Below are 22,547 nucleotides of genomic sequence, written 5' to 3'. Positions count from 1 at the left end.
AAAATCATAAAGGTCTCTTGCAAAAGACCGATTTACTTATAGTTAATGTGGCACTTGTAGAATTATATGGATCATACTGTACCTCCATGAGCCTCTAATTTTTATACCTAAATGGTATATTATGGAGGTATTTGTCAACCAGCCGACCTCCCCCCAACATCTCTATATAAGTATCTGGCATAACCATAACCCCCAGGCATGGACGCCTGCTGCCTTGGGGTCACACTGGATTTGGACCTCTCTTTTACCCCCCATATCCAATCTCTGGCCTGAACATGCCATCTGCACCTCAGGAATATTGCTAAAATCCGTTTGTTCCTCACCAGGGACAGGCTGAAGACACTCGCCGTCGCCTTCATCCATTCCCAAATCAACTACTGCAACTCCCTGCTCATTGGCCTTCCCCGCACCAGACTCTCCCCTCTCCAATCCATACTAAATGCAGCAGCTAGACTCATCTTCCTATGAACTTATTTTTTCCAGAGCTATTTAAGAAATGAAAACTGAGCTCTGATTGGCTGTTTAGAGCAGCAAGGCCGATTTATTGGTGAGACTGGTGATACGTTTAGGTCCATTGGGCTTAAAGGGGTTGTCCCACGCCGAAACGGTTTTTTTTTTCTTTTTCAACCCCCCCCCCCCCCGTTCGGCGCGAGACAACCCCGATGCAGGGACCTAAAGAAAGCTTACCGGAGCGCTTACCTTAATCCCCGCGCTCCGGTGACTTCTATACTTACCGGTGAAGATGGCCGCCGGGATCCTCTTCCTCCGTGGACCGCAGCTCTTCTGTGCGGTCCATTGCCGATTCCAGCCTCCTGATTGGCTGGAATCGGCACGTGACGGGGCGGAGCTACACGGAGCCGGCATCCTGCACGAGAGGCTCCATAGAAGAAAGCAGAAGACCCGGACTGCGCAAGCGCGGCTAATTTGGCCATCAGAGGCCGAAAATTAGTCCGAAACCATGGAGACGAGGACGCCAGCAACGGAGCAGGTAAGTATAAAACTTTTGATAACTTCTGTATGGCTCATAATTAATGCACAATGTATATTACAAAGTGCATTAATATGGCCATACAGAAGTGTATAGACCCACTTGCTGCCGCGGGACAACCCCTTTAATAAATGATATTTACCCAGAAGATAAAATAACGTCATCGGATCTTCCAACAAACCAGAAATAGTCCTCTTTATCTTTTATGGCTCTGTCTCCAGTAAGGTAGAAGTCTCCTCTTTGGGTTGAGGCTGTTTTCTCTGGATCGCCCTATTGTCAACGGATATTATAGCAAGAAGAACAGATCATTTTTTTCTTCATCACAAACTTTCTATTCTACCATTATCTGTAAAAGCTAAATGATTACATTATATAATGCTGTAAACTGTAAACAGGTTGGTGTTGGCTCCAGCTGCTGCGCCCTCCCTTGACAGTCTTGACAAATGACAAATTAAAGAATGCGATAAGACATTACCACTGTAAAGCCCACTTTTTAGAGTAGGTGCCCCTTCTTTTTTCTTTGTGCTTTAATGCAATAAAAAGTAAGCAATTTTGCAAATAGTCTTGATTAGAAATGTCCTGTCGCTTTGTGCCACAGCTCCTATTCAGACCCATGTGTGTCTATAGTAACAGATTACAAACAAAGCCTGTGTAGTCTGATCCTGCAGTCACTCACCCTTTACATCTGTCTTTTGCTTTTTATGTTAGCAAAAAGTGAGCAACACATAGAAGTTTTAAGGGAATCCCATTGTGAACATGCTGACCACACTACAGGCATCATGTTATAGAGAAGAAGGAGCTGAGCAGACTGATATAATAGTTTTATGGGAAAAGATTAGGTATAACTTTTATTCATTTTATAACTTCTATTCATTTAAATCTCGGCTCATGCTTAGCTGAACAGTCAAATGGGCGGTTCTATCAGTGAGTGACAGCTGTGTATGACTATACATAAAGAGGTAGCTGTCACTCACTGATAGGACCGCCCATTGGACTGTCAGTCCAGAATGAGAAGAGATATAAATGAATATAATTAGAGATGAGTGAACATGCTCGTCTAGAGCAATTACTCGATCGAGCATCGCTTTTTTTGAGTAACTGCCTAATTGGGCGAAAAGATTCGGGGGGCGCTGGGGGTGAGTGAGCTCCCCCCTGCTCCACCCCTCTGCCCCCCGAATCTTATCGCCCGAGTAGGCACTTATTCAAAAAAGCGATGCTTGATCAAGTAATTGTCCTAAACGAGCACGTTCGCTCATCTCTAAATATAATGCAAGTTATACTGAATATTTCCCCATAAGACTATGTATACAATCTGCTCAGCTCCTCCTGCTCTATAACATGATGCCTGCAGTTTGGACAGCATGGTCGAGCTGCCAGATTCCTTTTTAACTGAGGGATTAGACCACACAGGCTTTGTTTTTAGTCTGTTGCCATGGAAATATGAGAGAAACTATAGTATCTAAAGGCCCATTTAGACGCAATGTAATCGCTTAAAAGATGTCGCACAAGCGACTTTTGAGCGATAATCGTTGTGTCATTTACAGCGCAAGATGATCACTCAAGATGAGCGATCACCTTTTGCTGCCAGCGGAGGATGCAGAAGACAAGCGGGGTGTCCCTGCTTGTCTTCTGCATCCAGATGTTTTCTGCACGGAGCGCCCGGCTGTTATACAGCTGAGCGCTCCGTGCCGGGTATGGAGAACAGAGCTGGAGCGCTCTATTCTTCATACCCAGCCTGTCATCAGGGAGCGGGATACAGCTGAAATAGTATCAGCTGTATCCTGCTGTGAATCCCTGATAAGGCTCATCATTGTCTTTCAGCACGCTGAAAGACGACGATGAGCGATGGCTTAACGAAATCTGCACAATGTCAGTGCAGTTACACACAACGATTATCGCTCAAAAGACGGCTTTTGAGTGAATTTTCACCAATAATTGTTGTGTCTAAATGGGCCTTAATGAACCTCATCTTGTTTTCTTTCCATTGCCTCAATCTTTTTACGTGACACATCTATTTTGTCAGAAAATTACAACGTACCAGTACCTAAACCGTGTTGCCTACCGCTGCAAAATGAACTTACATACATGATCTAGCCACTTGGCATAAGCTTTCCAAACATGACTGACTTCCTGGACTACATAAAAATTTGTTTGTAGCCCCTTTGGCTAATTTCACACTGAGGAGTTCGATATGGGGCCGTGAATGACAGCCAGATATCGCGCTCGCCAGCCTGAGATTTTGCCACAGATTTTGCATCACTCCAAGGAAGTAGCAATCCTCCGCCGCGGCTGACAAAGGGGAAATCTTGCATCGCATCGCGTGCACCTAGCATGTGGTGCGCTGCTGCCACCGGCCCCATTTAAAATAATGGGAGATGTGATGCAAGAGCACGCAGGAAAATAGTGCAGAAGAGACCTCATATCTCCTGTATATAATTATATATGTACAGCTGTTATAAGTTATACATCTCCTGGATATTTTCCAGCAGGATAATGCTCGGCCGCACACACAAGAATGTCACAGGAGCCCTCACAACATTGTCGCACTTCCATGGCTGCCTGGTAGTCAGATTTATCACCAATAGAACAACTATTGGACCATCTGGGATGCAAACTTCCACAGCCTATGAGTTTGTACGATCTAGAGGCTCAGTTACAGCAAATGTGGAGCAATATGTGGAGTATATCATACAGAACCTGTGTGTCTCCATGCCTGGCCGTATCACATCTTGTATCCAAGCTAGAGGTGGTACAACAAAGTACTAGTGCCTCCATTCCCGCCCATACCATATCTTGTATCCAAGCTAGAGGCGGCCCAACAGTGTACTGTAGTCTCCATACCCACCTGTATCACATCTTGTATCCAAGCTAGAAGCGGTACAACAGGGTACTAGAGCCTCCATTCCCGCCTGTAACACATCTTGTTTCCAAACTAGAGGCAGCCCAACAGAGTACCAGAGCCTCCATGCCACCCGTATCACATCTTGTATCCAGCTAGAGGCGGTACAACAGGGCACTAGAGCAACCCCTAACTGTACACCTATGTGTAATGTTTAATAATGTGTGGATTTCTGGTGTTCCTATTACCTAGCACCTAGTATGATCATGTAGAATACAAGCTAACTTGCTCTAGCCCTGTCAGTCAACAATAGCTAGCCTGGGATTGGGTACAAAGTTCTCCCTTAGTGCAAGATTGGTTAGAGAGGAGAGTATAAAAGACAGAGAGTGGGTGGGGTTAGTTAGTCTAGCCAGCTCAGAACAGACTGAAGGCGACCAGGCAGGAAAAGGCGATCATCTATTCTAGCCAGTGCGGTGGGAAGAAGAACACCAAGTGTGAGTACTTGTATGGAGAGAAAGAGAGAGAGAGGACAGAGGAGAAAGGAACAAAAATCTAGTTTGTGTTGGAGTATTATGAGGAGAGAGAAATAGAAGGAAACAGTTGACCGTTTTTTCACTGAATCTGTATTGAATGATTCATGTGGAGTCTGTAATCTAAAAATTGACAATCTACAGAGAATAATGTAACTGCTATTTGGATGAAGCACACTCTTCTAATAAAGTTCATAATTGTTTTTATCTGAAATCTGCTTTCCATCATTGATATCGATTTCATTGAGATACCACACAGCACTGCAGGAGTGCAAAGACTGCTACCCCCATTTTTGTTTGGTTATACAATTTTTTCAAATTATTATTTTTGTCCGGAATGGGTCCCTACCCATTTACGGACTGGCATCACGATAGACTACCACTTTTCCCTACCTGACTCTGAGGGTAGCAGGTCATAACAATTGCCTGCCATTTAGTTTATTTTAGTTGCTTTTACCACTCTTGCATGTGGCTTACCGGTCTAAACCACGATTCCCTGCATTGGAAGGGAGCAGCAGAGCCACCTTTGACAACCACTGTATTCCCCGCTGCTTTTCCTTTGTCGCTGGTCTGCGCTCAGATTAGCTCACTGAAAATAAATGAAATCATTTGCTATTTACCCAAATCAGTATGTGGCCTGTGATTCTCCACGCAGCTCGAGTTAACCCTTAATTTGGAACAGCAAAAATATACATTGCGCTAACAGAAACATAGGTATGCATATTTACTGTGAACTCACAATGGAATAAAAAAGAAAAAACATCAAGCCTGTTTTCAAAATTGATTAATTTTGAGTAGACTGTGACAATAAAAACAATTATTACAAATACAGACATAACCAAGTCCTTTCTATTAATCATATTACCGTGTAATGAGTGAAAAGATAAAATGGTCTGTGAGGTGCTATACGGATTGCAAAATTGCCTTCTTGATCTGGGGGTAAGACGTTGCCATCAGCATCAACGATCTACAACAATTAAGTAAGATACATATTAAAAGCATATAATGAAGAGATTTCACCTACAGTATATGCTGTGTCAACATCAACAATTGCACCAGTCTTGAGGAACACCATGGAATAGATGTGCTCACAGCATTTGATTTAGTTGCTGAGTACAGCACATATTATGAAGCGTTGGCATTGTGCCCAAACATTATCCCCATTTCATACTGGATGTTTAGTGTATTTTAAAAATAAAGTTTTTTCTATGAAGGGATTCCACCATCATGCTTCCTGCCCTAGGCACCTTGTCAAAAATAAATGTAATCAATGGGCAATATATGTTTAAACCCTGACATAAAAAAGAACAGTTCTCAGGAGATCGTTGTCTGGCTTTTACTGATACGGCAATAACCCTCCCCAAATTATACTCTGTTTATACTACTTGTAGAGATGGAAGTACCTGGACGTCGTAAGCTGGAGAAGCCTTTCCCATGGAGCCTGGTTTTATCTTCATTCCTTTAAATGCCCCACAAACCAGTACCTAATAATAATGGCTGTAGTTAGCAGTGTGCATTTGTTCTGGTATTTGATACCGTGTGGCTATCCATGGAAACTTTTCCACACTTTTATTCCATACGCAGACCATTAAATCGGATGCTCTTTAACACACCATATGGTATATCCACATGCAAGCTATGGACCTCCCATAGGGAACAGTAAAGAAGAGATGATCTGGAACAGAAGACCTTACAATTTAAACTTCAAGAGGGGAAAAATACAAAAAAGTATAAAGTGCTGATCCAGTCACTTGAGCATGTTCTGGGGAAATAAATAATGCTTCAGGACTATCTATCTGGCCGGTATCTCATACAAATATTAAGTGCAGGGTGATTATAATTAATCTAGCTGAGTTCACAGCTCTCTATCAAGAAAACTATAGAAAGAAATAGAAAAAAAATAAAAATGGTACCAAACGTTGCCACCAGGAGAATATGTAGTACTGTTGAAGTGTAAGATATAAGAGTATGTCTCAATTGATTGTTAAGAACTGCTAGGGTGTTAAATATTGTATCCTGTATCCATTTTGTATCTTGTATCCATTTTATATCCATCTTCTGCCTTTGTCATATCATTGTCATTTTCCTTTAATAAGAATCTTGCAGAGATGCAATAACAGTACAAAAAAGACCTTGATGGTTTAGAACATTCTGTATAAAGAGGTAGAAAAAGCAGACTCATGGGGCTGGGTCGGATCAACCTGTTCCCATGTTCAGAGATATCTTATTGTTACACATTTCTGTACATTTTGTTTTGAGAATTTTATCATGCATGGTGCCACTCCGCTTGATAGAAGTCTGCCTGGCGACTGATGTTAATACTCTTGTTTAGTTTTATGAACCAATGATAATAAATGAATTATAATAAATTCTAATTATTACAAGTGAGGCGTGTTCTAGCCTCATAGTAAATGTCTTTTCTATATATACTGCTGCTTGTTACTGGAATCACATCCAATGCATGTGTGGTCTGCAAGTTGCTTCAAGCTCGAATATAAACAACTAATTTGGAACATAAATGCATACCATATAGCAAATGGATTTATTTGCACTAACAGAACCATCCATAGTGGTTTGGGACAGGAGTCTGTTTACTGTATGATGGCTCAGTAATTTGTCATGTTGGAAAAGCTTGATAGATTCAATATGCGCTCCTTGCACGTTTCATGAATTTGATACCGCCTTGTTGATAATAATATTTAACCAACAATGCACACTCAAGCAATGTGAGAGTCATAGCACTGGAGTCATACTGTACTGATCTGAATAACTTATTGTTCAGAATGCTTTCACTAGCTGCATTATATACGCCATACCATTTATGTACAGTACCAAATATTCCCCTGGTGCCAACATTTGATAATATTTTTTTCTTCAAGAAATCTAAACCCCATACCTTCGTACACAGCTATTTGTATTGACTCTACCCATAACATAGTTTTTTGGGGTTTTTTTTGCTGGAGACCTCTGAACACCACTGGTTTAATTATAATCGCAATGTCTATGGGGACAAGAGGGTAAAAAAGTGAAAATGGAAAGGGAGTGGATTATGAACAGTGGTTATAGCTGCAATACAATTCAGTGACATGAGTGCTTCAAAAAGATGGGTTCTGACTGACAAAAAGGTAAACGATAGAAGTTAGTCTGATGATCCAAAGTCAACCCAGCCAGAATAATACCATCTTCATCTGGGCCATTAGTAATATTTAAAATCCCTCATGTGCTTAGTTGCAATTAACAAAAGTTTGGCCATTTACAACTTACCGTCTCTGATTGACCAAAGCCTTCATAAATGTCAAGCCCAGTATTTGCTTTCCATTGTTCCATCACTAGAGGGCTCAGAGGTTCCCCACCACCCACACAATGCTGCAGACTCTTGAATTTGTAGCTTCACGAGTATAACAAAAAGATACAAATAATTTCATCATAATCACTTCTGTGTTAATGAATCCCACCTTATACTACAACCGCAGAAATATTCATTGTGTGTATGGCCAGGGCTGCATATTACAATAAGCTAAGGGGGCAGAAATTGTCGTTATAGGAGTAACTACTGCCTAGGGGGTGAGGAGGTTGGAGTTGTACCAAGCCCTAGAGATTTGGGGGACCCAAAAATGTGCTCTATCCCATTTGATGAGACCAGTACCACAGGTATATCTGAAGTGTAAAGCTGGCCATATACATTAAATGTATATTGGCAAAACCCAATGATTTCTGCAGGACTGGTGACCATCTTATGTGTATGGAGTCCTCCCAGCTTTCCCTGATGTCAGGAGAAATAAGGATCAAACATTTGGATTTCAACTTCCCAATTCTTTTGGTTTTCGAGGAGATAAGCTGCTGACAGTAGAGTATGGCAGCAGCTTACTCCCCTGCTCCTACTGAGATCATGTGTAGGCTTGGCCAAACTGAGCATGCTTGTGTATGAAGGAGATGGGAGAAAGTGCTGTTGGCAGAATAAGCATGCATCTTACAGCCATCTAATGTATAGGGCCAGCTATAAAAATATCAGGGCACAAGCCCCAAAATAGATGTTTACATATATGTTTTACTGCCCCCACCGAAACATAAATATTGCAGTCAGTACATCTATATATTATGCAATGCTGATAACACAGCAGGCTTAGATACAGTGGTTAAGCTCCGTGTTTGATAGTGTACCCCTAAGTGGTATCATCATTTATATAGTGGTCAGATACCATTTCTACACAGTGCAAACCTAATCAGGTACAGTTAGATACAATTTACAGCTGACATCTCTGATGTTGTCCACCTTCCCTTTCCTTCTCTGTCCAGCTCTGACCGACATAATGACTTCTCCCAGTCACAGTTCGTCTCTGCACACAAACTCCCTATGCTGCTACTACTAGTAATGCCCAATTAAGTACCTCTTTCAGAGTAACAGTGTTCCGCTTTTTTGCATTACAAAATCATACTTTCCCTACGTAGTAATAGTCCCCTCCTTTGTGCCTCCACATAGAAATAATATGGTGAAGTGAGGAACATGATGGTGAATATATTTCTAATTTGCTGCCAGCCGAGAGAACCCCACAATTGTGCAAAAGGGTGTGAGAATATAATGTACTTGTTTCCTGTTTAATAAAGGAGTCAGGTTTTAAACCTCGGCCTCTGCTGTCATTTTTCAAGAGTTGCGCCACTCAGCTCAGTACTTTTCTCTCCTAGTGCTCCCCTCTTGTGCATCCAAAATCTAATACCCAACCTTGTTGCCATGCAGAGTAATGCGGTTCAACATCCCATGCAGAAGGATTTTACCACAGCCCTGATAATTTATTATCAGATTCCAAATAATATGTTAGAAAGTTCCTCATAATGGAATTCCCTAATGTCATACTTGAAAAGGCTACAAACCTCCACTTTACGTAATTATTCAATATCTGTATTTTAGGCCAGAGAAGATTTCCAGATAATTCATACAGTAGTAACATTTTCTACTTACTTTTCAAGATTGCATAACACTAGCATACGGTAGACGGATGGAAGTGAGCAGAATACAGTGATGGGGTAGTTGGTTAAGGTCTACGGGATAAAAGGAAACATTAGTCAGGTCATTAGAATGTAATAAACAATAACATATCATCCACGTACAGAGACATTTTATACTCTCTGGGTCCTGATGAAAGGCCATGCACACTGGGGTTCCGCCTCACGGCAACATCAATTGCTCCAACACCAGGGTGAATAACAGTGGAGACAACGGGCATCCCTGTCTAGTTCCACTAGCTATTGAAAATGAGGGTGATAAGATCCCATTAGTTCTCACCCACACTGTAGGCCCGCTATAGAGGGCAAGAATCCTCCCTATCGCACTCAGCTCCAGCCCAATTTGTTCCAACGAGGCCCTAAGGAAATCCCAGTGTGCACAATCAAAGGCCTTTTCAGTATCTAAAGAGACAATACATAGCAGGGATTTTTGTTCCTGTCCATTTTTAATCTTTGTATAAGCATTATATTATCTTGTACTGATGCTAAGTCACAATTCTGCAGGCTTCGGAGCTGAAATCTCAAAGCACCTCTTACTGGCCTCATGCCCACGGCCGTGACAGACTCTGCCAGCGTAATATTGTAGCGGAGTACATCACGGCGCTCCCCAAAGACCCTATAGTAAACTCTCCAGATCCGTACCTTGAATCCCATCTGGCGAGCAGTGGGGGATGATGCAGCCGGCAGTGATGTATAATTACGCGATAGTTCCGTTGTGCTCACAAAAGTATCTTGTGACGCATGCCTTCCATTGACTACAATGGAAGCCGAATGCGCTTTTTCCTGTGGCAAGTACAATTCCGCAGCGTGAACATTGAGCTATTAGGTTCAATTGAACCTAATAGCTGTGGCATAGCACCACGGATTTCCGCCCGTGGGCATTAGCCCTAAGCCAGGCACTGAACTGTAAGTATGTGTTGGCATCACTATTGAGGGTTCTATTTAAAGCATCCGTTGCCAATTTTCACAAAAAACCTGGGCAAAAAAGAAGAGCATGTTCCACTATTTCATCCAGAAAAATGCTGGACAGCTAAACAGAGACCAAATGGACCCCAGTATAGTCAATGGTGTCTGTTTGTTGTTGGGTTTTGTTTAAACCCATTATGGACCAGGCACAGTAAATTTACGGCACATGGTCCTGTGCTTAAAACCCCGCCGACAGTAAAATTACGTCGGCGCTTTAAGCCTCCTGCTCTGCAATCAATTAGAGGCAGGACGGGTTATCAGCTGTTAGTGACAGCTGATAACCCAGAGGAGAATGCAGGAGGGGTTTTTAATAGAGATGAGCGAGTATACTCGTTAAGGACAAATACTCGAGCGAGTATAGTCCTTTTCAAGTATCTGCCTGCTCGTCCGTAAAGAATCAGGTGGCGGTGGGGGTGAGCGGTGGGTTGCGGGAGTGAGCAGGGGAGGAGCGGGAAAGGGGTGTGGGGGGAAGAGAGAGATCTCCACCCCCCCCCCCCCCCGCTCTCCCCGCCGACACCTGAATCTTTGCAGACAAGCAGGCAGATACTGGGGGGGGGGGGGGGCTTTAAATGCCGCTGACGCCCGCGCTGTATGCAGAGAGGTTGCCCTGCGACCTCTCTGCATACATACCCCAACGCTCCAGAACGTAAATGTAGGTCCTGGAGCGGGAAGGGGTTAAGGTACAAAACAGCTTGGTCCTTAAGGGGTTAAGACAGATCTGTTTGGCTAGTGGATTGTGTTCCTGCTCCCATGTATTCGCTACCTTTTAGCAAAGACAACATATGGATTTACCACATATTAGTGTAGGTTTTTGTATTGTCCGCGTTGTTGTTGTAGCTAACACTGCTGTTTAACCACATAGGAATGCATAGATATTAACAGGCATTTGAAAACTACACCAATTTTTGCAGCAAAAACACACCGGTGTGTTTTTTGGTCCTACAACAGGGACTATGTCCGGCCTTACCCAAACATTTGGAACAAATTAGGCATTAGATGTTTTGGTACTTTTTGATTCCCTTTTTATTATAATAGGACATTGCTATTTAAACTTACTTCCAAAATTACAGTTGTGTTAACTCGGGGCATGTAATAAGAAAACACACATGAACCTTGGATCCAAGGAGCAAAAATATTGCTCCATGCAGACTTTGCCCAACCTGTGTCCGATATATTCCAAAACACATCTGATGGAGTTAAGTCCATCCAATACCTGTATGGATGAAATAAGTACAAACAGTTTAGTATATTCCCTTTATATTTGCACACTTTTCAGTGAGGGACACCTCAGTCAGACCTCAGCACATACAAACTTGATCATCCCTCCATACAATCTTATCGCTAATACTCTAACATTGCTTAGATGAGATCTGGTTTGCAAAACTAAACAGAAGGCAGAAAAAACACACGTTTTAAACATTAGTAGTACAAATATGAAAATGATCCCTCTGGCTAGGTGCATGTGGCCCTTCGGATGACACAGTCAACGTGGACTTCCAGTCTGATCAGAGTTTTGACTTGAGAAGTGTAATGCATGTGACAGGGTGGCTATACCCCGCTGGAATGTCACAGACAGTTTCTGGTGTAAATAAGCAATGCTTATTTTCTCATGTAGAGACAACTCGGTGCCTACTGTCACTTTTAGTTTACACAAATGGTATGGTTACAGTCTCTATCAGAGGTACCATAGCTTCATGGTTCTTCTCTCACTTGGTAGGCAAAGTTTCTTAAACACTAGAGTAGTTGCATAAATTTTACAGTCTCTTGCCGAGACCTATATGTCAGGTCATCAAATTGTCCGTACCACTGCGAGTCTAAGCAAGACTTCACCCTACGACAGCATGCCCTGTGCCTAGGTGTTTGCAGGTTTGCAACAGTTTCTTGTCCTGGTGCCTCAGGGAGTCTCTGTAACCTCTAGTCTACTATCTGTTTCCAAAATAATCCTGACCCGTAATAACGGTGTGCAAATAGCATGCAAGTAGAGATGAGCGAGTATACTCGCTAAGGCACATTACTCGAGCGAGTAGTGCCTTAGCCGAGTATCTCCCCGCTCTTCTCTAAAGATTCGGGGGCCGGCATGGGTGACAGGTGAGTTACGGCGGGGAGCGGGGGGGGGGGGGAAGAGGGAGAGAAAGATCTCCCCTCCATTCCTCCCCGCCGGCCCCCGAAACTTTAGAGACGAGCGGGGAGATACTCGGCTAAGGCACTACTCGCTCGAGTAATGTGCCTTAGCAAGTATACTCGCTCATCTCTACATGCAAGTCATTCCCACAGCAAGCTTAAAGGGGTTGTCCCGCGAAAGCAAGTGGGGTTATACACTTCTGTATGGCCATATTAATGCACTTTGTAATATACATTGTGCATTAATTATGAGCCATACAGAAGTTATTCACTTACCTGTTCCGTTGCTAGCGTCCTCGTCTCCATGATGCCGTCTAATTTCAGCGTCTAATTGCCCGATTAGACGCGCTTGCGCAGTCCGGTCTTCTCCCTGGTGAATGGGGCCGCTCGTGCCGGAGAGCTGGTCCTCGTAGCTCCGCCCCGTCACGTGTGCCGATTCCAGCCAATCAGGAGGCTGGAATCGGCAATGGACCGCACAGAGCCCAAGGTGCACCATGGGAGAAGACCCGCGGTGCATCGTGGGTGAAGATCCCGGTGGCCATCTTGCTAAGGTAAGGAAGAAGTCGCCGCAGCGCGGGTGATTCAGGTAAGTACTAAACGTTTTTTTTTTTAACACATGCATTGGGTTTGTCTCGCGCCGAACGGGGGGCCTATTGAATAAAAAAAAAAACCCGTTTCGGCGCGGGACAACCCCTTTAACTAGCACTGTTCAAGTTCACATTCTATCAACAGGCACCTCTTTAAGGGTACCACTTCAGCTTACCTTGTTTCAATAGAACGTAGTTCTACTTGATAATGAATTTGCCATTTACACCGTTTCGACTCTGGGTGCCTCTTGCACCGTTCTTTACTTGTAGTTGAAGGATATCTACAGACATTGATTCCGTAGCAGCAACCCACTGATGAGATCACCTGTAGACATATTTTATTGTTTTCTCCAATCACAGCACAGCTTGCTGTCAGTTGGTGTCTCAACAAGTGGTCTGTGTGATGTACAGACATCCATGTCTGTGCCATGTCATAAGTATGTGTGTATACATATGCATGCCTCTTCAGATCTATTTAATTTAAGCCTGAAGCAGAACCCTGCGTTGGTTCAAAAGTTTGCATTAGCATCATGTATTTTTGTTAGCCATTAAAAGGTATCATATCTACAAGATTACTTGGTTTCTCTTGCTGGGAACAATCACACTTTGCTCTACTGGCTAACACCGTACCATGTTTTTTTGACCATTCACTCACACAGTAGCTATTTACTTACTTTCCAGCTATAGTCAATCCTAGTCCATAGCTGCACTGACTATGCTCTACCATTTTTGGAGAGCCTGTTGTCCCACTAGTGAAGAAAATGGTCATTGGATCCGTACTCTGCGTCCTAACACACACGTGCTTATCATTGGCTGCCCTTAAATATATAAAAATACATTTTCATTACATTTCATTCCATGATCATTGGTGACCGTGTCAATACTTGTTAATACCATGGAACATACGCATAAAGTGCTTGAAAATTCAGCCAGCCTTCTCTCGCTCCAGACACAGTCATTTTGGTCTTTAGCAATGGAGCTTGGTTTGAGATGGAGTCTACAGCTGGTGCCAGGTCTTGGCTGGTGATAATACACCTGGCTCCTGATGTTTGAAGCCTGTATAGAACATCCTTTGCTGTCAGTTGTATTGTCCCAGGAATTAAAACTAAACCTGTAAAGTAAATGATGGAAACTTTAGATGGAGCTCTAGTTATGGTGGTTATTATGTTACCTTTGTAGAGAAGAACATCTGAAGATAAAATCTTTGAAAAGTAGGGATGCAGGGTGAAGCTTCTGGGCTGTAAAGCAAAATCTGTAATGTGCCCCACCAACCGTGGAAGAAGGTGAGAATAGCAAGACCAAATATTAAAGGCGTTTTGCTAGAAAACATATTGATGGTCTATTCTTAAGACTTGTCAGAAATGTGTGATCATTGGGGGCCAACCTCCTAGATACTGTATACATATCTCTATTGGGAAAAATTGGACCACAAAATCTTTCCTGCTATAAATTTACTGTAATTACAAGAGTCCCAGGTAAGAGGGACCCCATTCTATTTTGTCATGTGCAGCCTTGAACCCCCCCCCCCCTTCCCTACAGTTTACCACAAACAGAGCTCATTCTACAGGAAAGGTACATTACAGTTTTGGACTAACCCAGCTCGTTCCACTTCAAATGGCCGTAACTCTCATTCTATTACTGCTATTCTTGGCTTTAAAGGGACATCAAAAGCATGTCCGTAGCACTGATAGAATCGGAGCTACAGCCATTTGAAATGAGGTCGGGAATACTGAATTTACCTCTGTCATGTCTGTGTGCGGAGCAGAGGAGGGGGCAGAAGAGAATGATCTATGTGATTCTCTTGTCTGCCTTCCTCCTTAGCAATCAGAGAACATAATTGCTCTCTCATTATAACATAGGGGTCTTTGTTTCCCCAAAAGTAGTTGGGTAAAACACTGGCTCTGAGATATTTGCAGGCGATATGAAATTATACAAGGTACTTAATACATCGGAGGACAATGTATGGCTGCAAATCGACCTAGATAAGTTGGGGGCTTGGGTAGAAAAATGGCAAATGAAGTTCAATGTTGATAAATGTAAGGTTATGCACATGAGCAGGAGAAACGGATGTCACCAATATACACTAAATGGGGTACTGCTAGAGAAAAGTGAGATGGAAAAAGACCTGGGGGTACTAGTGGATTGTAGACTTAACTAGAGCAAACAATGCCAATCAGCTGCTGCAAAAGCAAATAAAGTCTTGGCGTGCATTAAAAGGGCGAAGGACGAGAAAATTATTCTTCCACTATATAAGGCCCTTGTCAGGAATACTGGAATACTGTGTACAGTTCTGGACACCGGTGCTCAGGAAAGATGTTACAGTGCTTGAGGAGAGTCAAAGAAAGGCAACCAAATTATTAAGCGGAATGGGAGGGCTGGGATACCCAGAGAGGCTATCAAAATTGGGATTATTCACCATGGGAAAAAGATAGTTAAGGGGCGACCAAATTACTATGAATAAATACATAAGGGGACAATACAAGGATCTCTCCCATGATATATTTATACCCAGGACTGCGACGGTAACAAGAGGGCATCCGCTACGGCTAGAGGAAAGAAGGTTCCATCACTAACACAGAAGGGGGCTCTTTACTGTAAGAGCAGTGAGACTGTGGAACTCTCTGCCTGAGGATGTGTTGTTGGCAAAATCCATAGAGGAGTTTAAGAGGGGACTAGACATCATTTTAGAGCGCTATGATATTACAGGATAGGGACATTAAATAACCAGCGGGGTTGTTAAGCCAGGTCTTGGAGTCAGGAAGAACTTTCAAAACGTTGATCCAGGGATTATTCTGACTGCCATTATGGAGTTGGGAGAGAATTTTTTCTACCAATGGGCTAATTGGCTTCTGCCTCATTGGGGATTTTTTTGCCTTTCTCTGGATCAACAAGGAAGGGGGGCTGGAAACATACTGAACTAGATGGACATTGTCTCCCTTCAGCCCAACATACTATGTTGCTATGCTAAATATAAATATTTAAAAACACGAGTAAACAAATTACTTATCTAGGGGCAAAAATACCCCAGAATCTTGCAGATCTGTACAACTTAAATTTTGTACCACTGCTTCAGAAAACTGTAAATTTCTTGGAGCTCTCTGCCAATCTCTTTGTTCGGCAGAGAGTATCTAGTTAAAATGATATGGCTACCAAAAATGTTATATTTACTTCAAACCCTACCAATAGAAATTCCACATCATTTCTTTGCAAAGTTGAAACACCTTGTAGCAAAATTCATCTGGCAGGGAAAGGGTCAGAGAGTCAAGCATGCAACTCTTATTAAAACAAAAAGATTAGGTGGCATAGGCCTTCCAGACTTCGAAACGTATAGGATTGCTTCACACCTGAACTGTTTGGTTGACCTGACTCTCCAATCAAACCCCAAACTTTGGGTGGAGCTGGAACTTCTTTCCCTACATGATAATCAGGATAGCCTTCTGTGGTCCACTCCATGCAATAAAATTAAACTCAAAGAGATCCAAAATCCCTTTACTCGACTAACCTGCAAAATTTGGCACAAAAACAATGAAAGGCAAAAATTCATACCCCGCATAAGTGATTTTACTCCACTCCTCCTACTAATCCCCCACAAATTTAGAGCACTCATGCAAAACATTACACAAGCCACTGTCCTCATTACAATGCCGCTGTCTCATAACTAACGATTCTGTACCCCAGGACATCCGTTTCATTAACCATCCGGGGGAGACCATCTTCAAGGATGAAGACTTACAAATTATTAGGGACTCAATTATGACCCACACTCCAGACATTATTGATACAGACCAGAACTTCTTGTTCCATAAGCTATTCTATACTTAACATTGTATATCTCAACACAGCTGTCATTGTTTTATGTTTGTTGGTTGATTGACTGATTTACTTTGGGATTACCTCCCTACCATGATCCTACTTTTGTTGTATTTCCCCTCCCCATGTCTTTAATGAATAAATAAAGAATATATACAAAAAAAAAAACTACAAGTCATCCTGTAAAAAAATAAGTCCTTCTACAGCTCGATCGATGGAAAAATAAAAATGCAGTTGTTTTGGAATCTAATGACATAAAAAGTCTTTGTTAAAAAAAAAAAGTTAAGATTGTGTAAAAGGACTAAAACATAATAAAACGTACTTAAATTTGGTGCTGTCTTCATCATAATGTGTAGAATACAGTTAACATAATATTTATTGCACAAGGTGAAATTCCTTTTTTACCATTGCCACATAGCTAAAAAAATAATAAAAGTTATTCAATGCAATATATGTACCCCAAATTTGTTCCTATAAACACTGGAATCCATCCCGCAAAATATAAAGTCTCACACAACTGTATTGATGAAAAAATAAGAAAGTTATGACCAAAGTCGGCTTTTATTTTAAGCCGCCTGCAGACGGCCGGGTCGGATCCGGCTGTGAGAATCCTCGCAGCGGGACCCGACCCAAGCCCCTGCAGAGAGCAACGCGGGCACTTACATCTCTCGCGGCCCCGTCTCTCAGAGCGGAGCCGGCGGCCGGTGAGTGAAATAGGGCCTGTCGCGGTTTGTTTGCCGCGCGAGATTTCACGCGGCCAAACCGCGGCCGTCTGCATAGGATTGCGTTTGTTAACGCAACCCTATGGCAGCTTCCAGCAGCGGAAATCCCATGGGAAATCCCGCCGCGGAATTTCGGCCCGTCTGGAGGCGGCCATACTCTTCATAGCTCATTGTAGCAAAAATGTTGCATTTTCTTGATTTTGACTATCGTCATATGAACCTGCTGTGAAATTGAAGTCAGTTCCACTGACATCACATACACGGACCCTATAAGTGTTGGTGGACCGACTTGCCCAAGACTAACCTAGTTGCTGATGTACATATACAGCAATCCGCAAAGGCGCACTCTGTTTGCGTACGTGACATCAGCAAAACTGGCTTAAATTTCGAAGCAGGTTCATATGAGGACACCTGCTACAGTCAGTGCATTGTAAATTTGTTTTGGGTTACATAAAAAGTAGACGGTTTTGGGGTATTGGACGACTTCCTATAAGTCTACTTACCTGCTCTCATGCATGCAACATTGAACATCCACCACTCCGGAATCCGAGAAAGAATCACAAGAACTCGGTCTCCTGGTTTTAAGTCACAAGCATCAGACAGTATATTTGCCACTTTCCTGGAGTGGAACCCCAACTCATCGAAGCTCCATTTGACCTCTTTTCTTTCACCATTTACCCACCACAGAGCAGGATTGGAAGTTTTGCTGCCATCCTGGGAAAAAAGCATTACTTATTATTATTATCTAGCACTTTTATATCATTTGCACTATACATGTGCCCATCTTTATGTTGGGGGACGGACTTTGACAAAGAATCATATAGTTTTACCTTTTCAGCAGCAGTCCATTTGTCTAAAATGTCACTTGCAAAGTTAAAGTATTCTGGTTGATCCTGTTTGTAACTTCTAATTTCCTCATAATCTGAGAAATTCTGAGGGGCGTAAAACTTTTGGCTCGTGCCGATTAATCTGGAGCAGACCCTTGGGATAATTTGGATGGTGAAGTGTTTGATCTTAAGAAATTTCATGGCAAGAAGAAATCAGGTTCCTGTACAAGAAGAAATTAGGTTTTATAATACACTTGATAAAATAATGACTTTGCCATTTTAACAATAACCAACCTCTCTTCCGCTCCATCCATCAAGTCACTTTTCCCATTTTGCATGGATGAGATATCTGATCATCCTTCATATTTGTGTTTGTTGTGTTTAATCTAATAACTTTTATTTCCCCTCAAAAACAAAAAACAGGCACCACGCATGCAGTAGAGGACCTGCATGGTGGCACAAGAGGTCCTATACAGCTCTGTCGTACCGTACCAGATTCCATGGACTGCTGTACAATGGTCACTATGTTTGGTTACAGCTTTGTAGAAAGCAGAGCTATTACATGATTATGTGCATGACCCTTAATATAACTCCTTGTGTTCTCTTGATATTATAGGGGTTGGCCATTAGCTTGTCTTCAAGATGTTACAGATGCATCCCAGTGTCTTCTTTCTTCAAGCTTCACCCCCCTTCGCACGGCCAACTTTCTGAAATATGTTCCTGTCTATAAAATGTCAGCCTGTGGAGGAGCATGTGACTAACATGTCATCATAGCTCCTCTATAGATGCACAGTTCACTTGAGTTAAGGGGCCCTGTGTATAAAGCTGGGCTTTTGTGCTGGGGCAACTGCATGAGGCTGAAACCACACTCACATGCGGTAACCAATGGTTGCACAAATTTGCCGGTAGAGAAAAAATACCAACAAAATTGTACAGCCATTGGTTATCGCATGTAAGCATGGTTTTGGTTGCATCTTGCAGCCACAATGTGGAAACAAAACCTAAGGCTACATCCACACGGACGGTTAAAATGTTGCGCCTGAGATTCTTGCATCAGACAGCACTTGGACATCCCGATTGTGTGATGTCCGATGTGCTGATCACAGCACATTGACGTGCTATTCTCATTCAAAAATCGGACAAGAATAGGACACGCTGCTATTTTTTTTTTTAACTCGGATTTTCAGTCCAAGTAAAAAAAAGCATGTGTGCATACTCCCATTCAAATGAATAGGTGCCATTTCCGTCTGTTTTTTGGACCAAAAAATGGCCTGTGTGTAAGTAGGCTAACAGAAAAACTGACCTGAAACACAAATCAGGGCTCAACGTAGAGATGCAGGAAGAATCCACCAATCCAAGGATCACCAACTCCTCAGCACTCATATAAAATGCTTAAAGGGGTTGTCCCGCGGCAGAAATGAAATTTTTTTCTTTTCCCTGTCCCCCTGCTAAAGCAAGCAAACTACACTACCAGTGGAAAGCGTTATAAAAGAGCATTTATACTTACCATTACCTCGTTTCCTGAACTTTTAAAATTTCTTCTTTAAAGATGGCCGCCGGTCCTTTCCCAATGATGCACTGCGGTTTTCTCCCATGGTGCACCGCCGGTCTTCTCCCATGGTGCACCATGGATTGTCTTCTCCTTCCTTGCGTTCCACTGCCGATACAGCCACCTAATTGGCTGATCGGCAGCACGTGACGGAGGCGGAGCTACGATGACAACGCGCAGACCAGCTCTCCGGCGCAAGCACGCCAGAGCGGCCCCATTCACCAGGCAGAAGACCGGACTGCGCAAGCGCGTCTAAAGCGGCCAGAAGACACAGAAATTAGACGGCACCATGGAGATGAGGACGCCAGCAATGGAGCAGGTAAGTGTATAACTTCTGTATGGCTCATATTTAATGCACGATGTATATTACAAAGTGCATTAATATGGCCATACAGAAGTGTATGACCCCACTTGCTGCCGCGGGACAGCCCCTTTAATCTTTTAATATTAATAAAGAAGAGTCGGGTAATTCCCTTGTTTGATCATTTATAGACGCTCCCAGTCCACGTATCTTACGTGTTCTTAAACTGCAGTTTGTAATGACACTGCTGCCCAATTTGAACGAGTATGGTCATTATCCTGATATTAGATATCTGTAGATATTAGATATATCTGGCCTTTTTCATTCATGTTCTTGACTTGCATCATTTGTTTATTATTTGACAGAAATGCTCTTTGGGCAATGTTGGTGTGTATCTTGAATGTGCCCTGCCGATATAACATATTTAGGACTTCCCAGCTTGATAATGGAACTCTATTCTTCTGTTTATCGTTGTAAAATCGAGATAGCAGTAAAGTTTGTTTGACAGCAAAACAAGATTTAAACAAGACTGTGGTTATGGAAATTAAAGTTATTAATTGGGATAGCACATTCAGAAGAACTAAAGCGGCTTGGGAAAACTCTTGGAGATGGGAGTGGGAGCTTTGGACTACACTGGAACTTAATATAAGGTCATTAGCAGAGCAGAAAGCACAGGTGGGGTGGTAGACAGAGATATGGGAGGAGATGTAGGACAGTGCAGCACTATGGAGAGCCTTATGGATGACAGTGATGAGTATAAATTATATTCTATAGTGGACGGGCAACCTATGCAGTGACCGGCAGGGTGGAGGCATCGCAAAGAGATGAATCTGGCTGCTGCATTTAAAATGGATTGGAGGGGGTTTTAGTGAGGTGAAGATCGATTAGTTGAGAGTTGCATTAATAAAGCCGAGAGTGGATCACAGCAAAAATAAAGAGTTTTAGCAGTTCTAACATAAGATAAGGAATGATCCTGGAGATGTTGATTCAGGTGCAGATGACATGTTTGAATATAGGGAATGAAGGAAAGGTCATTGTAGTGCCTTACAAACACTGGATTAGAGCCGAGGGTGTAGTACCCATGCAGGTCACCAGAGAGTAGTCAGGATAGCCAGGAGTCATTAACAGGAAGTCTCGGTTTGCAATACAGAAGGATGAGGTGGGTAATGTAGTCAGATAGAAAGCCAGGAGTCAGTATCAGGAGGTCTTATTTTGCAGTACAGAGGGATGAGGCAGGAAACATAGTCAGATGAAAAGCCAGGAGTCAATATCAGGAGGTCTTGTCACCACAGCAGAGGAGCAGACAGAAGTAGAGCTGATTAATGCTGGGAGCACAGTAATCACGCAATGCATGAAGAGACAGGGACAGGTTTATATAGGGGGCTTAACCAGGAGCAGGGCAGAGCTAGGACAGGAAGGCAGAAACTAGGTAAACAGGATCATGAAACAAGGCTAGGATCAGCAGAGGAGCTTATCCAGAAAGCTGGATAGCTCATTGCGGAGAGCCCCCATCCAGAACACAGGAGGACAAAGGTTCGGGTCCTGAGATTCATACTCAAATATGTCCCTATTTAGGCAATTCATTATACTGGTATATTTTCCTGTGTAAAAAAAAAATCAATATTCAGGGTGTTGAAGCCAAATCAGACACAACGGACATCATTGGACCAAAGAGTAAATTTGCTTTGGTCCAAATCCTGAGGCAACATCACCGTATGGCCAAAAAAGGGGAACAAATAAGAACAAATAAATTGTCTGTCGGGCAAAATAATGAAGCTATAGACATCATAAAATATACTATTTTCTTACAGTATATTGACCATTAAAACCATGGGCCTTATTTATCAAAATTATCTATAAAACTGTCTTTGTTGCCCATAACAATCAATCACATTTCATTCCTGAAACTGTATGAAAAACTGTATAAAAGCGGTATAAAAAAGAAAGTAGATACCTGCGATGCTGGCTGATTATTGCTGCAATATTTCAAGGGAGAACACTGGCAGATAAGAAGAAAACTAGCTGATATACCTGGCTTCGCCAGAGTTAATTCGGTACCTGTTGTTCACATGGAATATTTTCATGAAGTTATGGTTACTTCCGAGGAACCAAGGAATAAAATATGTATACACATAGAGGACCGTTAGATTCTCATCAGACTGCATGTACCGATGTCCCTCTGCAGAATGTACCACCCCTCCCACTCTCCTCACTTTTTACCATTAAGGGTTCCCACACACTTGAGGGTCTTTTTAATGCGAATGTCAATGGGACTTTCTAATGTTAAAAACGCATCACAAGTTTGT

General features: G+C 42.6%; 1 protein-coding gene across 2 annotated transcripts in view; it reads right to left on the bottom strand.

Moving 5' to 3' along the window:
- LOC136576814 (acyl-coenzyme A synthetase ACSM3, mitochondrial-like) overlaps nucleotides 1-22,547 on the bottom strand; it is a 33,621-nt gene that overhangs the window by 9,811 nt on the left and 1,263 nt on the right. Inside the window, exons 1-11 of one of the 2 annotated variants that reach the window (XM_066576396.1) lie at nucleotides 22,196-22,301; nucleotides 18,395-18,612; nucleotides 18,068-18,278; nucleotides 13,939-14,143; nucleotides 13,707-13,850; nucleotides 11,381-11,537; nucleotides 9,315-9,394; nucleotides 7,622-7,745; nucleotides 5,761-5,841; nucleotides 5,223-5,324; nucleotides 1,131-1,258 (exon numbers count right to left, since the gene is read on the bottom strand). In XM_066576396.1, coding sequence (XP_066432493.1) covers nucleotides 1,131-1,258; nucleotides 5,223-5,324; nucleotides 5,761-5,841; nucleotides 7,622-7,745; nucleotides 9,315-9,394; nucleotides 11,381-11,537; nucleotides 13,707-13,850; nucleotides 13,939-14,143; nucleotides 18,068-18,278; nucleotides 18,395-18,592 — 1,430 coding nt within the window. In that variant the 5' untranslated portion in view covers nucleotides 18,593-18,612; nucleotides 22,196-22,301. Of the gene's footprint in view, nucleotides 1-1,130; nucleotides 1,259-5,222; nucleotides 5,325-5,760; nucleotides 5,842-7,621; nucleotides 7,746-9,314; nucleotides 9,395-11,380; nucleotides 11,538-13,706; nucleotides 13,851-13,938; nucleotides 14,144-18,067; nucleotides 18,279-18,394; nucleotides 18,613-22,195; nucleotides 22,302-22,547 lie in introns of those variants that run through there. The other variant, XM_066576395.1, reaches the window with a different exon arrangement.

Source organism: Eleutherodactylus coqui, chromosome 8 (genome assembly GCF_035609145.1).
Source record: "Eleutherodactylus coqui strain aEleCoq1 chromosome 8, aEleCoq1.hap1, whole genome shotgun sequence".
Classification (NCBI taxonomy): Eukaryota; Metazoa; Chordata; class Amphibia; order Anura; family Eleutherodactylidae; genus Eleutherodactylus; species Eleutherodactylus coqui.
The sequence above is the reverse complement of the archived record's forward strand: the minus strand, read 5'-3'. Positions and strand labels throughout refer to the sequence as shown.